The sequence below is a fragment of the Argentina silus genome, assembly GCF_951799395.1.
Source record: "Argentina silus genome assembly, chromosome: 6".
Taxonomy (NCBI): domain Eukaryota; kingdom Metazoa; phylum Chordata; class Actinopteri; order Argentiniformes; family Argentinidae; genus Argentina; species Argentina silus.
The window spans coordinates 3171502-3189857 of NC_139660.1; the positions used below are offsets into that span (position 1 = coordinate 3171502).

At 42.1% G+C, this 18356-nt stretch overlaps 1 protein-coding gene across 5 annotated transcripts in view; it reads left to right on the forward strand.

Moving 5' to 3' along the window:
• Positions 1–16591, forward strand: part of ptprc (protein tyrosine phosphatase receptor type C) — a 20774-nt gene extending 4183 nt beyond the window's left edge. For 2 of the 5 annotated variants that reach the window (XM_083671649.1, XM_083671650.1), the window contains 30 exons: positions 973–996; positions 1258–1329; positions 1627–1707; positions 2339–2359; positions 4184–4444; positions 4603–4938; positions 5298–5423; positions 5633–5758; positions 5862–6002; positions 6335–6478; positions 6674–6882; positions 7493–7553; positions 7839–7947; positions 8176–8228; positions 8423–8532; positions 8765–8855; positions 9044–9120; positions 9300–9336; positions 9514–9611; positions 9750–9875; positions 10195–10352; positions 11276–11411; positions 11619–11768; positions 11971–12058; positions 12342–12475; positions 13021–13155; positions 13500–13622; positions 13759–13922; positions 14186–14321; positions 15061–16591. In XM_083671649.1, coding sequence (XP_083527775.1) covers positions 973–996; positions 1258–1329; positions 1627–1707; positions 2339–2359; positions 4184–4444; positions 4603–4938; positions 5298–5423; positions 5633–5758; positions 5862–6002; positions 6335–6478; positions 6674–6882; positions 7493–7553; positions 7839–7947; positions 8176–8228; positions 8423–8532; positions 8765–8855; positions 9044–9120; positions 9300–9336; positions 9514–9611; positions 9750–9875; positions 10195–10352; positions 11276–11411; positions 11619–11768; positions 11971–12058; positions 12342–12475; positions 13021–13155; positions 13500–13622; positions 13759–13922; positions 14186–14321; positions 15061–15411 — 3878 coding nt within the window. In that variant the 3' untranslated portion in view covers positions 15412–16591. The remainder of the gene's footprint in view (positions 1–972; positions 997–1257; positions 1330–1626; positions 1708–2338; positions 2360–4183; positions 4445–4602; positions 4939–5297; positions 5424–5632; positions 5759–5861; positions 6003–6334; positions 6479–6673; positions 6883–7492; positions 7554–7838; positions 7948–8175; positions 8229–8422; positions 8533–8764; positions 8856–9043; positions 9121–9299; positions 9337–9513; positions 9612–9749; positions 9876–10194; positions 10353–11275; positions 11412–11618; positions 11769–11970; positions 12059–12341; positions 12476–13020; positions 13156–13499; positions 13623–13758; positions 13923–14185; positions 14322–15060) is intronic. The other 3 variants (XM_083671651.1, XM_083671652.1, XM_083671653.1) reach the window with 3 other exon arrangements.
• The last annotated feature ends 1765 nt before the right edge of the window (positions 16592–18356 follow it).

The window sequence follows — 18356 nt, forward strand, 5'->3', positions numbered from 1 at the left end:
AGTCTAATTATTGTTCCAGCAGCCCCGCTCACCTCTTCTGCCATCTTTGTTTCAGGGTGTGTGTGTGTGTGTGTGTGTGTGTGTGCCCCAGGGTGTGTGTGAAGAAAGAAGAACACTATAGTCTTAAACCATGTACAGACACAGCACACTACTGTACTGTCGTGGTTGTGGTTGTGGTATTTTTAAGTTGAATGCTTTCATCTCATGGTAGCTCAATTCAAACCCAGGCAAGCTGACACGTTTTGCAGTGTTACACTGAAACCTAAAGAATGAAACAAGAAAGTCCATTTTTAAGGACCATTTTATGACTGTTGCTTTTGTATTTCAAGTTTGAGATCTATGGTTTGGGTCAAATGCTGCAATGTAACACATCAGTCAGATTCGGGTTACTCTCAGAGGAGATGAGGCCTCGCAAAGTTTGTTTTTGCTCTGAAAGGAGGTTCACAGTTGTATCATGAATTGGCAAAAATCCTCTTGTACTGTAAAAATCACTTGTACTAGAGTCATACATATCCCTGGTATAAGACACACGCTGTAAGTGCATGTTTAACTCACATGGCCTACAGTATGCGTTCAGACCTGACAAAACTGAAACCAAACTGCTTCTGTAAAACTGAAGGGGATCAGAGCTCGATGTGAAGCAGGAAACTGTGGCCGGGGCGCTGAAATACCGAGTAGAAATAGTGTTTCACACAGCAGCACGTTACCATAGCAAAAAGGTTATGCCACACTGCTTCAGTCTCACACAAGTTCAGCTGAAAAAACGTTGCTTAGCAACGCCCTTTCCTCCCTTAGCTAGCTATCTAAACAGGGTTAGGAGGAAGTTGATGCTTGATGCAGTTGATTTGAGATACATAAGTACACCAATGAATAAACGTAAGTGTATTGTTAGTCAAAATTGTTTTCTTGGTCTTGAGTGTCGTTAATGATGAAACTTTGTGGAGTGTTGATATAGTTTTCTCCTCTTTTCAGGTCAGAGCAGCAACGTGTCAGACCGTGAGTTGTGTTTTTCAATCATTACATTTCTGTTGTTTTATGAATGATAATTATGATCGGTCATAATGTGTCCACATCTTAAGGTGAACATGGCTGTGAAATCTCCCACGCTGCCACCATGATGTGCTTTTGCACTCTCTAATGGCTCCACAGCACCAGCAGATAACAGACTCCCAAGCCCCACCCCCAAGCCTGCAGCAGCAGCCATCTCCACAACCCCACTCTCAACAAGCAAACCCACTGTTCCATCTCTGTCCACAGCAAACATCACATCATCTGCACTCCCAACAGCCACACCCACAAACACCACTAGCAAAACCAATGTCTCCAAAGGTAAACCTTCATACAGACATGCAGGGTGTCCTGCACTGAGCATTATAGTCAGATGCGCTTCTTTCTTGTATTGGTTTTATTGGCTTTTCAAGCTCATTAGCAACCAAAGATCATCCACCTACAAAAAAAAAAGAGAGAATGAACATTGATTTTGAGGTTGGATAGCCTATTATCTTAAGCCAGTGTTAATTTAGGGAGGTACTGTATGGTTTAAAATGAAAAGACTTTTGGCATTTCTTCAAAGAATGTATGTGTTCTTGGTTGTTCTTTGTTTAACTGGGATGGTTTGGTGCACAGGCACTGCAGACTCAGGCACCTCACCTCCAAACACCACCCTCAAACCTGCAGTCACCCCAAACACCATTCCTGACCAGTCAGGTAAACCAACCCCCATGCACAGTAACGTATACCACCTCTGTTCATGTTGTGCTGATGTTCATGTAAGACTATGAGCTTCATTGACTGTGTTTGTCTCATGTTGAGTGTGTGCTGTCCTCCATTTGTCAGCCTCTAGCGACTCGGGCTCTCCTGACCTTCCAAGCACCATCACCACCAAAACCCTCTCTCCTGCAAGCACCATCATCACCAAAACCCTCTCTCCTGCAAGCACCATCACCACCAAAACCCTCTCTCCTGCAAGCACCATCACCACCAAAACCCTCTCTCCTGCAAGCACCCCCCCAACCACCATTAGCAACCAGACCTTACCTGCAAACAACTCCACCATTAGCAACCAGACCTCACCTGCAAACAACTCCACCATTAGCAACCAGACCTTACCTGCAAACAACTCCACCATTAGCAACCAGACCTCACCTGCAAACAACTCCACCACTAGCAACCAGACCTCACCTGCAAGCACTCCACCAAACCCCACCACAGCAGCCCCTGCTGTCACCACTGGTTGGCACCTCTTCTCTGGGATAATGTGTTGTTTTGCCCATTGATACAATAGATGACTACTGTTATACTGTTGTGTGAATTCTAATCTAGCTGCTTTATCTTTCAGACAACCCTGATGCATCTAATTGTGAGTTCCAATTCTTCCTTTTCAGATGGAATTTGAACAGTGATTTACCCTTTTAAATACATACTGATGCAGTGCTGCTTGAAATTATGTGAACCCCTTGTCAATGATAGATTTTTTTAGTTTTTACCATGAAATCTTTATTTAATCAAAACCAGCCCTTTTTATCTGACATAACATGTTAATATTTACCAATTTACCAATGTTGGTTTAGAGGAAATCATGCGTGTAGTAGAACAACTAAACTATAAAGAAATGAGTGCAGGTGCAAAAATAAGTGAACCCCAAGTGGTATTGGTTAAATCAAGTAGGTGAGTACAATCAGGTGTGTAAATAATTGGGTACCAAATTAACCAATCAAAGGAGAGATCTTTAGGAAAGAGTTTGGGTGGGACTGGTGTGTTAGACAGGTGAATGCAAAACACACCATGCTGAGAGGAAAGATGTCAGAGGACATCAGGAAGAGGGCAGTGAGAGCACATCAGTCTGGGGAAGGCTATAAAATCATCTCAACAAGATTTTAGCTCCATCAGTCCACTGTGAGGCAAATCATTTACAAATGGAGAGCATTTAACATGACAGTAACTCGGCCTAGAAGTGGACGCCCTTTTAAAATATCCCCAAGAGCCACAAGAATAATAATAAATCAGGTAAAAGCCAACCCAAACATAACATCTAGAGATTTGCAGACCTCCCTTGCTGCATCTCAGGTAATTGTGCATGCTTCAACAATAAGAAGAACACTGAATCGAAATAGCATTCATGGGAGGGTTGCTAGGAAGAAGCCTCTGCTGTCAAAAAAGAACCAAACTGCCGATCTTTACTTTGCCAAAGACCACCTGGACAAGCCTGAAGGTTTCTGGAAGTCCATTCTCTGAATCAGAATCAGAATCAGAATTGGACAGATGAGTCCAAAATTTACCTTTTTGGTCACAATCAAAACCACTATGTTTGGTGAAAACCCAACACTGCCTCCCACCAAAAGAACCGTATCCCAACAGTCAAGCATGGTGGTGGGAATGTCAAGATCTGGGGCTGCTTTTCCTCCTCTGGACCTGGACGACTCCACATCATTAAGGGAACCATGAATTCTGAGGTATACCAGGAGATTCTTTAACAGAACGTCGAGCCATCAGTCAAGGAGCTAAAGCTGGGCTGAAAATGGGTCTTCCAGATACTGTGGCAGGACCTGAAGCGGGCAGTTCATGCCAGACTCCCCTCAAACCTCACTCAATTGGCTGAGTTCTATAAGGAGTGGGCAAAAATCCCTCAAAACAGATGTCAGACTGATTAGTGGCTATATGAGACGTTTACTCCAAGTTATCGCTGCTAATGGAGGTGCCACAAGCTATTGACTGAAGAGGTTCACATATTTTTGCACACATGAAATCTGAGTTTTTGTTAAATAAACCGCTTCCGTTAAATAAACAATGAAAATATCAGATTTTTTTGTTTGTGTCCTTTATTTGGAATGTCTTTATTACGAATTGGGCTTAAGATAAAGATTTTATAAGTTAATTTTAATATTTTATACTAAAATAATGACCATCCCTGTTGGGTTCACAAACTTTCAAGCAGCACTGTAAAATCAGCAGGATGAATGAGGATTTGATCAATCTCATGAAATAAATTATTTTAAAATGATAGATTTGAACTAAAGTATCTATTAACTGTAATGAAATCCGTATGCTTTCTATGACGATCACATCACTCAATGAAAATGCTTGAGTACTGTACTGTATGGTAACAGCCTTGTCATTAAATGTTTTCCACATGAAATGCAGGGTATAATGCACTATTAATCCCTGTCATTTATCTTGGACTCAGGCTTCTACTCAGTTGAGCCGGTCAAATTTGGTTTTCGGATCAATATCACCAGCCCAGACCCTGTAGACTACACCGTAGAGTACAAGGTTCTTGGCGGGTCAGGAAACACCGTGACTTTGAAGCATCGACTTGAACAGAAGAACGCCACTGTTTCTCATGAGCTTGAATCATTGATGCCTTGCACTAAATACAACGTGACGATCATCCAGCCGTTTTGTAAACGTAAAGATTCTGAAAACATTCTCAGCACAGGCCAAATGGGTATGTTAAAGGCACAAAACATTCTGTTGTTCGAATGACAATTATTTATATATTATTATTAAATACAGTAGGAATCCCAAAAGAGGGCTTTGTCCAAGAATGCTCTGATGATAATCCTCATAAGTAAACATGTAACGGTAACCATTTGTGCTTTTCAGGTGCTGGCGACATTAAGACAGACCTTGAATGCCGACCTGGGTATCTTTGCTATTTGAGTGGCTGGAATATCAGTGGTGCAATAGATTCCACACGTCGCCTTACATACATGGAATGCAAAAATCGATCTCTTGAATCGCCCTGTATCAAGCTAGAGGCGAATGACTTCTGCTCAGCCGTAACCACCACCTTCACATTAAAAATGTGTGCCAACTCCACCACTGACAACTCCACCATTGCCAACTCCACCACTGACAACTCCACCATTGACAACTCCACCATTGCCAACTCCACCACTGCCGACTCCGCTTTTACCATAAAAACAGACATCTCAGCTGGTATGTTTATTCCGTTAAATTTTATGCAAATTTGAAAATTGATCATAATGGTATGCCATGGCTGAAAATAATTAGGACACGCTCTACTTAAATAAAGATAGAGCAGAGACTAATGATGAGACTAATGATTTTTTTTTTTTACAATGTTTAGCTTTATCACTACTAAAATCAGCCGTTATAATAATGTGCATTTACAAGGCTTATTGAAGCCAAATGGACTTTCTCTGCTCGTTTGGTTTATTACTCAAAATAATAATTTGGATCACATCACATGTATTGCGGTCATTGTTAATTGAGTGCAACAGTGCTATTAGTTTTACTAGCGCGTTCATGTTGTCACCATTTGATTTGTTTAACAGAACTTTTTCTAGATTCAAACTTCCCAATTGAGCTGAAGGCCAACGACAGTCTTCCTTTGGAAATAAAGTGGGAAAATCAACCAAAGAAATGCAATGAGAGTCTAACCATTGATTACACGTGTCAGAGTAAGTAGAGGCAATGTGCCACGAAATGACGTTTCACATTTTGGTGTTGAAAAGTGACATTGATATTTATTCAAGTGATAGAATAGAATCATTTAATCACTTCTATTGACCATGTCTATAGAACATCTCAAACCAACATGGTCTCAAACTAAAAACATCAGGTGGAGAATCATGATGAAAATGGCTCAATTGAATGTTTCCTCCATTAGGAAACAACAAGAGTTTGACCTTTTCAGAATTGGAACCCTATACGAAGTATAATTGTACCGGACGTGTCACGCACAACCCATCAGGCAGAAACAGGACCAAAACGATTCCAGTTCGGATTGATTGTGGTAAGTCAAAGATTAAGACGACGGATCCAAAAACCGATTTTGGAGCAACTGGATATTCGTTCAGTTTGATAACTTATCTAATACCTGTTATTGTGTCTTATAGGTGTGAAAATTAATCAAATTCAAGAGACTTCGACAAATAACTCCATTAGCCTGGAATGGAGGACCAGCAACAGCAGTTGCCGATCCACTGACCTTAAGAACCTCACATACAAATGTTGCTGTGCAAGCCAAAGAAAACGAAGTAAACATGGCTAATACATTCATACATTCATATCCCGGAGAACTATATGTGTGCAGGTTTTTGTTCCAGCCTAGCACTAATAAACCGTATTCAGTTGTTTATGGCCATGACTGAAGACCCTGATTAGTTGATCGTTTGAAACGGGTGTGTCAGTGCTGGGCTAGAACAGATGCCCGAACACCTTGTAGGTGTGTGGAATAATTTGTTTTAGTTTAAGTATGTTTCGCATTTCATGAGGTGGAAGAATATTGGGGGCTATACAATTTGACACGGGGACCAGAGATTAATGAATAGTTTATATTTTCTTTTCTAATTGTTTAATTTATCATCAGACTGTAACGAAACAGCAACAACAACATGTGACATCCGTAACTTGGAGGTTTTTACATCCTATGACTGTGATGTAACGGCAAGGTACAACAAGGAAGACATTGCCAAGCCAATGATAAAAACAAATATCATGACTAAAGAAGGGAGTAAGTGCAACATACTGTATTTCCTTATCTTCGAAGTCCTAAACATTGATAACTACGTTACAATAGACAGTGACATTTCAACAGCAAAAAAGAAGACTGTTAACATTCATTAATTTATATGAAATGATTGCTTAATCCAAGAACTGTGGAAAACTATGATGTAACCTGTAGCACCTATGTCTGTCTATGTGATAGGGCCTGATCAGGTGAAAATTTCCAAGAAAACTTGGACTCAAAATAATGCCTTTAATATAAAATGTGGAGTTGGAAATTGGAGAGGACCACCTGGGAAGTTCATTGCCAATATTACAGGGCCTGGTTTTAATCAGCACAAGACTAACCAAAAACCAGGATGCTATTTTGAATTTGACAATCTCAGCTATTTGACAACGTACAAAGTGAAGGTATGTGTTCTGTGTCTGTTTTCAGAAAATCACTTCTCATGTTTTACACTAAGCGGTCGTGATTCGACCTCTTCACATAGTGTATATTATGTGTCATCAAAACCATACTTTTAGTTCCAACATGTCCCTGTGACCTGCACATCAATATCCAATGGAAATCTCCGCTTTAGAGCGCGCAGAGACACAAAGGAGGCATGTCGCCCATAGTGTGACACCTCCACTGCATCACAAACAAACTAAAGAGAAATCACATTGCAGAACATCTGCCGGCTCCAAATACAGTTTGTGACCGATGACTTCTAGTATAGCCATGTACATTAGTTTCAGTACACTCATGGTAGAGTGGAACTCATTACAGAAATTATAAGCTGCTTAGAAAGAGGATTTTCTTCCATCTGTATGTTTGAAATAGCCAGTACAATGCTCTGTAAGTAACAATGATGTTGCACTAAGAATAGGTATATTACATACAAACTATAGTTCCTCAGCCAGAGGGAAATCCAACAAACACAGTGCTTCCCAATAGGAATAATACAAAATAAAGTAATAAATAGAGGACTCTTGGTTTTGAGAGTGGGTGGAGGATCATAAGAATGTCTTTTTTTTGCAGATAACAGCTTCCAATGGGGCTCTTGAGAGTGAGGTGACCAGTATAGAAATAACTACCAAATGTAAGTTATAAGTTTTAAACCCCTGTGTCGCATGAATATCTCCATAGATTTCAACTGTAGTTAGAGACAAACCAACAGAACAAGCTTTAGATTGTGACAGACTTGCTCTGATTCAAATAACCAAACCCGGTGGCTCTGACCGAAGTGTGACCACATTGCATTTTGCTAACTTTGTTTAACATTTAACATTGGGACGAAGAAACCCACGGTGTTGAGTGCTGACATGGGATTGTTGGGTGAACCCCCCTATACCATGCCCTTGTACCGTCCCCCATCCCTTTACAGACAACGATAAACTGGTCATTGGGTTCCTGGGTTTCCTCATCGCTGTCACCTCTATGGCTCTCTTGGTCGTTCTCTATAAGATCTTCATTCTGCAGCGCAAGAAGTCCAAGTAAGTCTTTATGAGGTCGATGGTCCGTTTTTACATCCAATTCAATGTAATGTCTTTTTTCACAGAGAAAGACTTGAAGACACCAGATCACAGCGTCAGTTGGTTATATAATTATTCAGTAGTAAATGTGGGTGGATATTATAATATAAATTAGTGATTTTTCTTAACCTAGGATCTTAGCAAAGTTCCAGTAGTTATCCCCTGTTCTTTTCTATCCTCTGATACTAGGCACTATTTTTTCCACAGCAACAATGATGAACATGTTGAGCTGATTCAGTCAGGTCAGTGAATATAATTTTCTTCTTCTTAAGTTACACAGTTTTTCATTGATCAGACACTCAAAACCAAAGCTACTGTAATACAATACATACTGCATATGGTAGCTAAACTATAGCATAACATTAGTAGGCTGCAACCATTCAAAATGTATGATTGTTTTTCCTGTTCTAACTGATTGATTGCTGCTGTTTCCTAGGCGATGGGGAGAGCCTGCTGAATGTAGAGCCAATCGGGGCCGACATCCTCCTGGATACCTTCAAGAGGAAGATTGCTGATGAGGGCCGACTTTTCCTGGCTGAGTTTCAGGTGAATCCAGCAATGGTCTCCCTTCTTAAGTTTGGTAGCAATATTTAGCTCAGTTAGAGAGCCAAAAATAAAATATTGAAATATCAAGTCAGTATTTCAAAATGTTTAATCTGGATCAAAATGTTTTGAGCCTCTGAGGAAAATATTGTTTAATGTTGATTCGTCACTGAAACTGCTAGCCTCAGCTCCATTCAGCTCACAAATCACTCACAAAGCTTCTGCCCTTTTCCAGAGCATCCCCAGGATCTTCAGCAGGAACTCCGTCAAAGAGGCCAAAAAACAGTACAATCAGATCAAGAACCGCTATGTGGACATCCTCCCATGTAAGTGATATCTGTACACCTTGTTATATCCCCCCAACTACCCCCCCCCCCCCCCCCCCCAGTCAGTAATGGTGTTTCTCCTCTCTCTCTCTCTCCGTCTTTCTCTCTCTCTCTCTCTCTCTCTCTATTTCTCTCTCTCTCTCTCTCTCTCTCTCTCTCTCTCTCTCTCTCTCTCTCTCTCTTCCCAGACGACTACAACCGTGTGCAGCTGACCACGGGGAGTGGAGACGCAGGCTCGGACTACATCAACGCCAGCTTCATTGACGTAAGGAAGACTTCTTGATTAGCCAGGTTTTTTTGGTCCACTTTTTTACCTAACGCCATGGTAAAACAGTAATAGTTATATTACTTTTTTATTTTATTTTTTCAAACAACCACTATCTCACACATTAGATAACAGACAAGCATGTGTTTTATTCATTTATTTATTTATATTTATTACAGGGTTTCAATGAGTCAAAGAAGTACATTGCAGCTCAAGGTGAGGCACTGAGAAATCTTTGGTGGTTTACAGTTATACGATGAATTGTTGAATTGCTATGCTCCTCGGGCTTGTATGTTCAACAGTTTCAAGACCGTGTTACAGACGTCACCAAAACGATTTAACAATGGGTACCAAGTATGTAAGTGTGTGTGTGTGTGTGTGTGTGTTTGGCAGGACCCAAGGATGAGACTGTGGCTGATTTCTGGAGGATGGTCTGGGAGCAGCAGTCGTCCATCATCGTCATGGTGACACGTTGTGAGGAGGGGAACAGGGTAAGTGGATATCATTTACAAAATGCTATACTTATTTCTTGATGTACTTACCTACTTTCTTACTTGATGATGATGATGATGATGATGATGATGATGACGATGACGATGACGATGATGGTGATGTGTTTTGACCTGTAGATTAAGTGTGCCCAGTACTGGCCCACCCCAGACAGAGAGACAGAGATCTTCGAGGAGTTTGTGGTGAAGCTGAACGGAGAGGATCACTGTCCTGATTACATCATCCGCCGTCTCGTCTTGACCAATGTGAGTCTCTCAGTCTAACTGGTTCTGGGTTCTGGGTTCTGGGTTCAGGGTTCAGGGTTCAGGGTTCTGGGTTCTGGGTTCTGGGTTCAGGGTCAATACTATCCCTTATTTACAATCAAGCCTTGGTTCAGTTATGTACAGTGGTCACAAACGTTTCCTTTAGTGCCCCTGTGAACACCTGTGTGTGTGTGTGTGTGTGTGTGTGTGTGTGTGTGTGTGTGTGTGTGTGTGTGCGTGTGTGCGTCCGTGCGTGCTATGTGTGTGTGTGTGTGTGTGTGTGTGTGTGTGTGTGTGTGTGTATGTGTGTGTGTGTTTTCAGAAGAAGGAGAGGAACACCGAGAGGGAGGTGACCCATATCCAGTTCACCAGCTGGCCAGACCACGGTGTTCCTGGGGAGGCACACCTCCTCCTGAAGCTACGACGTCGAGTGAACGCCTTCAAGAACTTCTTCAGTGGACCCATCGTCATCCACTGCAGGTCGGGAAGCCATAGAGCAAACCATTCATTTACATTTACATTTATGGCATTTAGCAGACGCCTTTATCCAAAGCGACGTACAACAATACATTTGTTTAAGTAAGTGAATCATCTATCCAACAGTCATCATAAGACAAGGTAATCAATGCTCACACCAGGGGCCATTGGCAGTCGTAATGCCAGTAGGGAATTTTTTTAGATTTTTTTTTTTTAAATATATTTTATTAGTAGGAGAGAACTTGTACAGGGGGGTAGCAGGGGAGAAGAGGTCTCTGGGTTAGGGTTAGTATAGGGATGGTAGTGAGTGTGAAGCGGTCTTTAGGAGGGACTGTTAAGATGTAGCTTGAAGAGATGGGTTTTCAATCTACGGCGGAAGATCGGAAGTGACTCTGCAGTCCTGACCGTTGTGGGACCGAACGGGGCGCCAGGACAGTGAAATACAGTACCAGTCAAAAGTTTGGACACACCTTCTCATTCAATGGTTTTTCTTTATTTTTTATTATTTTCTACATTATAGATTAATATTGAAGACATCAAAACTATGAAGAATTATGTATATATGGAATTATGTGGTAAACAAAAAACTAACTGGTTGTTAAACAAACCAGAATATGTTTTAGATTCTTCAAAGTAGCCACCTTTTGCTTTGATGACAGCTTAGCACACTCTTGGCAAGTTTGTGTCCAAACTTTTGACTGGTGTATACGGTCCCAGCGGGAATCAAACCCACAACCTAAGCATTGTTAGCGCCATGCTCTACCAACTGAGCCACAGAGGCCATTTTTACCACGCTATTTAGAAGCATTTTGAAAACTGAAGCACAAAATGAAATTTGCATTGAAGTTAAAATCATAAAAATTATGTCAAACGAGATTGTTTACAGAGGCCTTGTGACCAACGCATGTCCCACACTATGTCTGCAGTGCTGGAGTAGGGCGAACGGGCACCTACATTGGCATTGATGCCATGATGGAAGGTCTTGAGTCAGAGGGGAGAGTGGACATCTATGGCTACGTGGTCAGACTCCGCCGACAGAGATGCCTCATGGTTCAAGTGGAGGTAAACATGAGTATTTGTGATTATGTGGTTGTGCGTGCGTGCGTGCATGCGTGTGTGTGGGCGTGCATGCAAGTGCTGCCTGTGTGCAATCTTGCGTGTGTGTGTGTGTGTATCTATGTATGTATGTACGCGTAAGTATATTCACGTCTGTGTGTGTGTGTGTGTGTGTGTGTGTGTGTGTGTGTGTGTGTGTGTTTGCCTGGGCAGGCCCAGTACATCCTCATTCACCAGGCTCTGACAGAACATAAGCAGTATGGGGAGACAGAGATCTCCCTCTCTGAACTGCACTCCTCGCTGGACACACTCAAACAGAGAGACCCTGGCCACGGATCCACACTGCTGGAGGCCGAATTCCAGGTCAGTCCCCCTAAATATACCTTTACTTTTCCCTTCCTTTCACTTCATTGCCCAATTTCTCATTTTCCCTCCCTTTTTCATTCCCTCCATTTTTTCTTCCTGTTTACCTTTCCTCCCCCTCACTGTGTAGAGTGATGTATGTATTGAGTCAGAGTATCTGACACAATCTGACTCAATATTTTGTGTCTGTGGTGTTTTCCAGAGACTTCCTAGCTACAAGAACTGGCGGACCTTCAACACAGGGATCAACGAAGAGAACAAGAAGAAGAATCGTCACTCTGTCATTCCATGTGAGTATCAGCCAGGGGAGGCTGGCGGAGGTAGACATCGGAGGACGGGCTCATTTTAATGCATGGAATGGAAACGTGTGTTTGATACCATTCCTCATTCCATTCGATGCATTACAATGAGCCTGTCCTCCGATTTCTGCCTCCACCAGCCTCCCCTGGTACCAAGCCAGCACGGAGACATAGATGGGCACTTTTCAGTTAGAAATACTTAGTCTAAGATCATTTTGAAGTGAGCATTACGCACATGACTGTCTGAGTCTGACGCCATCTTGCTTTGTGACAGACGACTTCAACCGCGTGCTGGTGAAGATGGAGGACGAGGTCAGTCACGACAGCGACGGTGAAGACGAGGAGGATGAGTCCTCTGACGAAGAGGACGAGGAGTCCACCAAATACATCAACGCCTCTCACATAGACGTATGTAGATGAGCTTTACCTTTATCGTTAGGATGTACAGTACCAGTCAAAGGTTTGGACACACCTTGCCAAGAGTGTGCAAAGCTGTCCTCAAAGCAAAAGGTGGCTACTTTGAAGAATCTAAAATATAAAACATATTCTGGTTTGTTTAACACTTTTTTGTTTACCACATAATTCCATATGTGTTCCTTCATAGTTTTGATGTCTTCAATATTAATCTATAATGTAGAAAGTAATAAAAAATAAAGAAAAAACATTGAATGAGAAGGTGTGTCCAAACCTTTGACTGGTACTGTATTCTCACCAATCCATTCATTATCATGAATCATTCTGTTTTACAGTTTTTTCTAACTTTGAAAGTGTCTTTACTGTGGTCATGGAGCTGCTTTGAGATGCAAAACCAATATCAATGCCAACAGATAATCTAATCTGGATTTGTGTTAACTACAACTGAAACTACTGTACATTCAAATGACACAGTTTACTGCATGAACCATTATCTTCTGCATATGCACTACATAAAAGATGCTTTCTTTCCCACACAGGGCTACTGGTGTCCGCGCGGTCTGATAGCAGCTCAGGGACCTCTCTCAGACACCACTGCAGACTTCTGGAAGATGGTGGTCCAGAAGAAGGTCAACACCATCGTCATGCTCTCAGAGTGCACAGAGAATAACACGGTGGGTCTCAGACAGACAGGCGGACAGACAGACAGATGGACAGACAGACAGGCGGACAGACAGACAGGCAGACGGACAGACAGACAGACAGACAGACAGACGAACAAACAGACAGACAGAGACACATACATACATACATACATACATACATACATACATACATACATACACATACATACATACATACATACATACATACATACATACATGCATACATACATATATACATGCATACATACATGCATACATACATATATACATGCATACATACATACATACATACATACATACATACAAACATACTATACACTATATGTATGCATGGTATGTTTCTGTGTGTGTAGGAGTTCTGTACTGCTTACTGGGGAGATGAAAAGAGCACATTTGGGGAAGTGGAGGTGGAGGTGACGGCTACAGACACCTTCCCAGCATACACCATTCACCGTATGCAAATACATCACGCCAAGGTAACCAATCACGTCTGTAGTTGTTATACAGTTGACCTATGATGTGAATTGGTGAGGCTCTGGAAAGCCTAAACTATTTATCCAATGACAAACAGTAAAGGAAGCCTGTTTTAACCTGAACATTGTGACACCACAGAGGAAAGAGAGCCGTGAGGTGAAACAGTACCACTTCCTGAAGTGGGCGGGGAAGGAGCTCCCTGAGAAGACGCAGGACTTGACGGACATGATCAAGAACATCAAGCAGAACTGTGGCTACGGCAACAAGCGAGAGAGGAACCACCCCATCGTGGTCCACTGCCAGTAAGTCTTCCAGTAGCGGGGCTTAAACGCATGCTGACAGAAAACCATACATTCATTGATTTTTAAACGGTATAAAAGAAGAGAATCACAGGCCCCTATCGAGTCTAAACTGGAAACTCGATTGAGAAGAAAGGAAACCTACCTGTGAAGCAAGGAAGCATTTAGACCCAACATATCGTTACGTTTCGCACTTGTCTGTGAGGTCCAATCCCTTCCTCTCCTCCCTGACCCCCACCCCCCCCTCTCTGTCTGCTGTCCCTCAGTGACGGCTCGTCCCGTTCAGGCATTTTCTGTGCCCTGTGGAACATCCTGGACAGCGCTGAGACAGAGAAGCTCATGGACGTGTTCCAGGTGGTGAAGGCTCTGCGCAAGGAGAGGCAGGGCATGATCAGCAGCCTGGTAGGTCCATCCCATCCCATCCCATCCCATCCCATCCCATCTGTGGCTCAGTTGGTAGAGCATGGCACTAACAATGCTAAGGTTGTGGGTTTGATTCCCGCTGGGACCATATATACTGAAAAATGTATGCACTCACTGCAATGTAAGTCGCTTTGGATAAAAGTGTCAGCTAAATGGCATATATTATATTATATCATGGTTGTTGCTATGATGTGACTCACCCACAGCACACTCTGTTTTAAGTGTTCCCAGAACTGAGTGAGGAAATGATCCAAACACTAACAGCAATCAAACAGAGAATCTTCTGTTGCTTCTATTGACCTCTCTTCCCTGCTGGCTACTGGCTACTGTTGTTTCTAAATAGAGCAATATAAAGTGACATTGATGTCATAGACGTGTATGACTTGGGCCCAACCCCAATACACACCTTGCCCCTACCATTTAGCCCTACCCCTCCGTTTTGCACGTTCAGGGGGTAGGGTGTCCCAATTCTTGTTGGGATAGAGGGGTAGGGCAAAGTGAACCGAGTGTTATCTCCCAGAAATCTCCCAGAATGCCTTGCGAATCAGGCTATCAGGGTCTTGAAGGGTTGTCCCATTTCATAGGGGACGATTTCAACCACTGCCCCTTGTAACTCTGTTCCGAGGGGCAAGTCGAAAAAGAGGGGTAGGGGTAAAAATAAGAAATGGGACTGGGCCTTGGTGTTCCTATTCAACCCCTATTTGTTTCTGCCTCTCAGGAGCAGTACCAGTTCCTGCACGATGCTGTGGAGGCGGTGTTTCCTGTACATAACGGGGAAGTGAAGCAGGCCGCCGCCCCAGCAGCAGCAGCAGCAGAAGACTCTGTCCAGATCGTCAACGAAACCAAGGCTGAGGAAGCAGCCAAGGAGCAGCCTGAACAGTCAGCCAGCGCTACTACCATTGATGGCCAGCAGGTGGCAGTAGGGGCGAATGATGCAGCAGAGAGCACTCCCTTGGTGGCTGACACAGGGAAAGAAGCAGCTGCGGTGGTGAAAGAGGCTGAGGAAGTGGCCACAGAGAAAACCCTCCTGGAGGGTACTAGTAACGGTCCAGCTACTACTACTGTTTGAGAGAAGCCAAACAGAGACTCTTGTATGGGGTATTAGTATATATGTTTGCTTTTTTTTATAGTGTTTGAATTGAAGTTCAAATACATTATTTAGTTTAGCTATTTGGAAGTAAGAGATATGGCAGAGTTGATGTGTGCTTGGTTTTAATACTTCATGAATGTATTGTAAATGTACAACTTTGAATGCAATTCAATGGATGTTTATAAAATTTCGCAAGTTTCGCAAATGTTTAATATTGATATACTGTAGCTTTATTGTTCAATAATAATTCTTACTTGGCAGATTATAATAGTAAAAATAAATTATGAATTGTGGTTTAGATGGATAGTTAAATATTAAAATGTTAAAGTGATCCTACAGGATTTTTGTATATTTTCAGGCACTAGTTCTAAAATTAGCGCTCGGGTCAAAACGGGTCCCTGTGATAGAAACAAATTACCTGATTGGACAGAGAGGGGCACACCTCCCCACTACCATGAGCAAACGCTTACTTTGCAAAGGTTTGTTGGCCTTAAACCAAGGACTGTGTAGTCTAATGAGAATTTTTTTTTTTAAACATCATGGGCTCTATTTTCAGCCTGCGCAAAACTGACGCAAGTCCAAACGTAGTCGTATTGGCAATTTGTGTCGGCGGTAACAGGTGAAATGACCACAGCGATGCAGAGCTGTCTCGCCTGCGCTCAGGTGGGTGGATTAGCGGTAAAAGATGCGTGTTCGTGACAATGAGAAGATCAAGTATCATCCGGTGCCCTGAAAAATTCTCGTTTTGAAAATAGCACTAATATTTCTGACACCCACCCTAGCGCCCTCGCCAGCGCCCGTATTTCTGCTAAGACTGTAAAGTATAGCCCTATATCATGAACCATAAAATCAACACTTAAAGAATTAGCGAAAAGTCCTGTGGCATCTGTTTAACATTTGTGTTCTTTTGATAAGCAAAGTAAATGCCAGACTTTGCACTACATGGCTGTTTTCAAACTAATATTTTGTCAGCTTTTTATAATACATGTAGAGGCAATAGTGGCTATTGAAACAATGATGGTTTTAATAAATTGGCTTTTACAGTTTAGTTGTTAAATACTTTCTGGCTACTTTCTGAACCATTATACGCGGATAGTGTCATAGTTTTCCAACTGTACATTACTGTTCTGCAGAAATAAAATAAAAATGCTGAAACATGTTGGGATGAATGTCTACTAGGAATAGTTACGCATTCCAGCGAAGCTGTAAATATGCACAATGAGACAAATACAACTCAATGGGACAGTCCAGGGAGGGCTTCTGTGAATAGTTAATTACACATTACCAATAACTGCTCTGAGCGTCTTCACACATCTCTGCAGCTGTCCCTATGCTGTTTCCATACAATGTTTTATTTTATGTGGTTACTCATCACTTCCTCTTACTGTGAGAAACTGTGACAGTCAGCATGCATAAATGGTAAAAGCTAAGGGACCGGCAACATTTCAGAAGTGGTTAACTTTTGGTTACGGTTAAGGATACTGTAATGGGTTAAGCGTTTCTTAAGGTTAGGGTTACAGTTAAGGTTAGGGTTACAGTTACGGTTAGGGTTGTACAATAAGCATGTCTCTTCTTGATCACACGGTCACTGTACTAGAGGCCTTCTCTTAGTTCAGCTCTATGGTACCAGTTTGACCTGCAACGCATCCAGCAACCACAAGATGTCGCCCAAGTAGAGGATATTATCATGGATCAGCTGTCTGCACTTCAGGTCACCTCTAAACACTTTCCACTGCAGACTTATGTATGCTGCAAGGATGTCTCATGATATTCATCATGAGTTTAGTTTAGCAGAGCAGATGGTGTTGACACTACAGTACATGTGGCAGGGCATTGCCTATGCTTGTTATGCAGGAAATGACACGGACGTAACATTCGAAAAAAAAAACGACTTAACACCACAGACGTTATTGAATATATTCATCAACTTTATTTCTGTACTGAACATTCCTTCAGCAGTCCATTTCTTGAATCAATAGCAAAGGCGAACACAGTAGTTTAAGACAAATGTGATATACTACTGATTACACTACAGATTCAGAATCCCACAAGAAGACCATCCATGATTGAAATTCATTTCAATTCAGTTTGAGAACATACATTTGGCTCATGAGCTAAATACATCTGCACTTGACTGGCGTGAACTCCATTCTCAGTTTTGAGAATCCACCCATGTTCACTCATTGAAAACTATAACCACCACCTGCAAGTAGGAGTTGCATATTGTATAAAAAGTATACTCTATAATATTCAGACACCTTTGAATACTGTGTAATCAGAACAATATGAAACCTGTGCTTTACCGCCATAGATACCGTCTACTAGGGTCTTTGACTTCATGATCAGTTTATCATATCATAGCCCAATGATATCTCTTTATTAAACCCAATGTTGCTTGTACTTTACGTTTGTTGGTGAACTATTGACTGTTCAATGACCACGTTAAGAGAACACTTTACATTAGTCAATTACAAGGATCAAGTTAACACACGGAAACAGGTGAGAAAGGTTTTGAATGATCTGAACTATTGCATAACTATTAGAACACTTACTAACCATACTGTAAAGACTAGCAGCTGAGTAACAGTCATATTGGACAGGAGAGCTGAAGCTCAGACAAGATCCTGAAGCTATTGTGCCTGTGTAGAGTACAGGAGTTCATAATCAAGCGTGCACACGTAGCTAAAGAGTACACAGAGTACGCATAGCTAAAGAGTACACAGAGTACGCATAGCTAAAGAGTACACAGAGTACGCATAGCTAAAGCTATACAGTAAATTGAGTGATAAAACACATTGATATTATTCAATGCACCCATTGTATGAGGACACTTACCAGACGCCCCTCCTGACTCTCCTGTTCTCTCACCCAGTGACAGTGTTTACCTCACGTAGAGAGCTTGCGACGCGGCGTCTAAGCGTGCT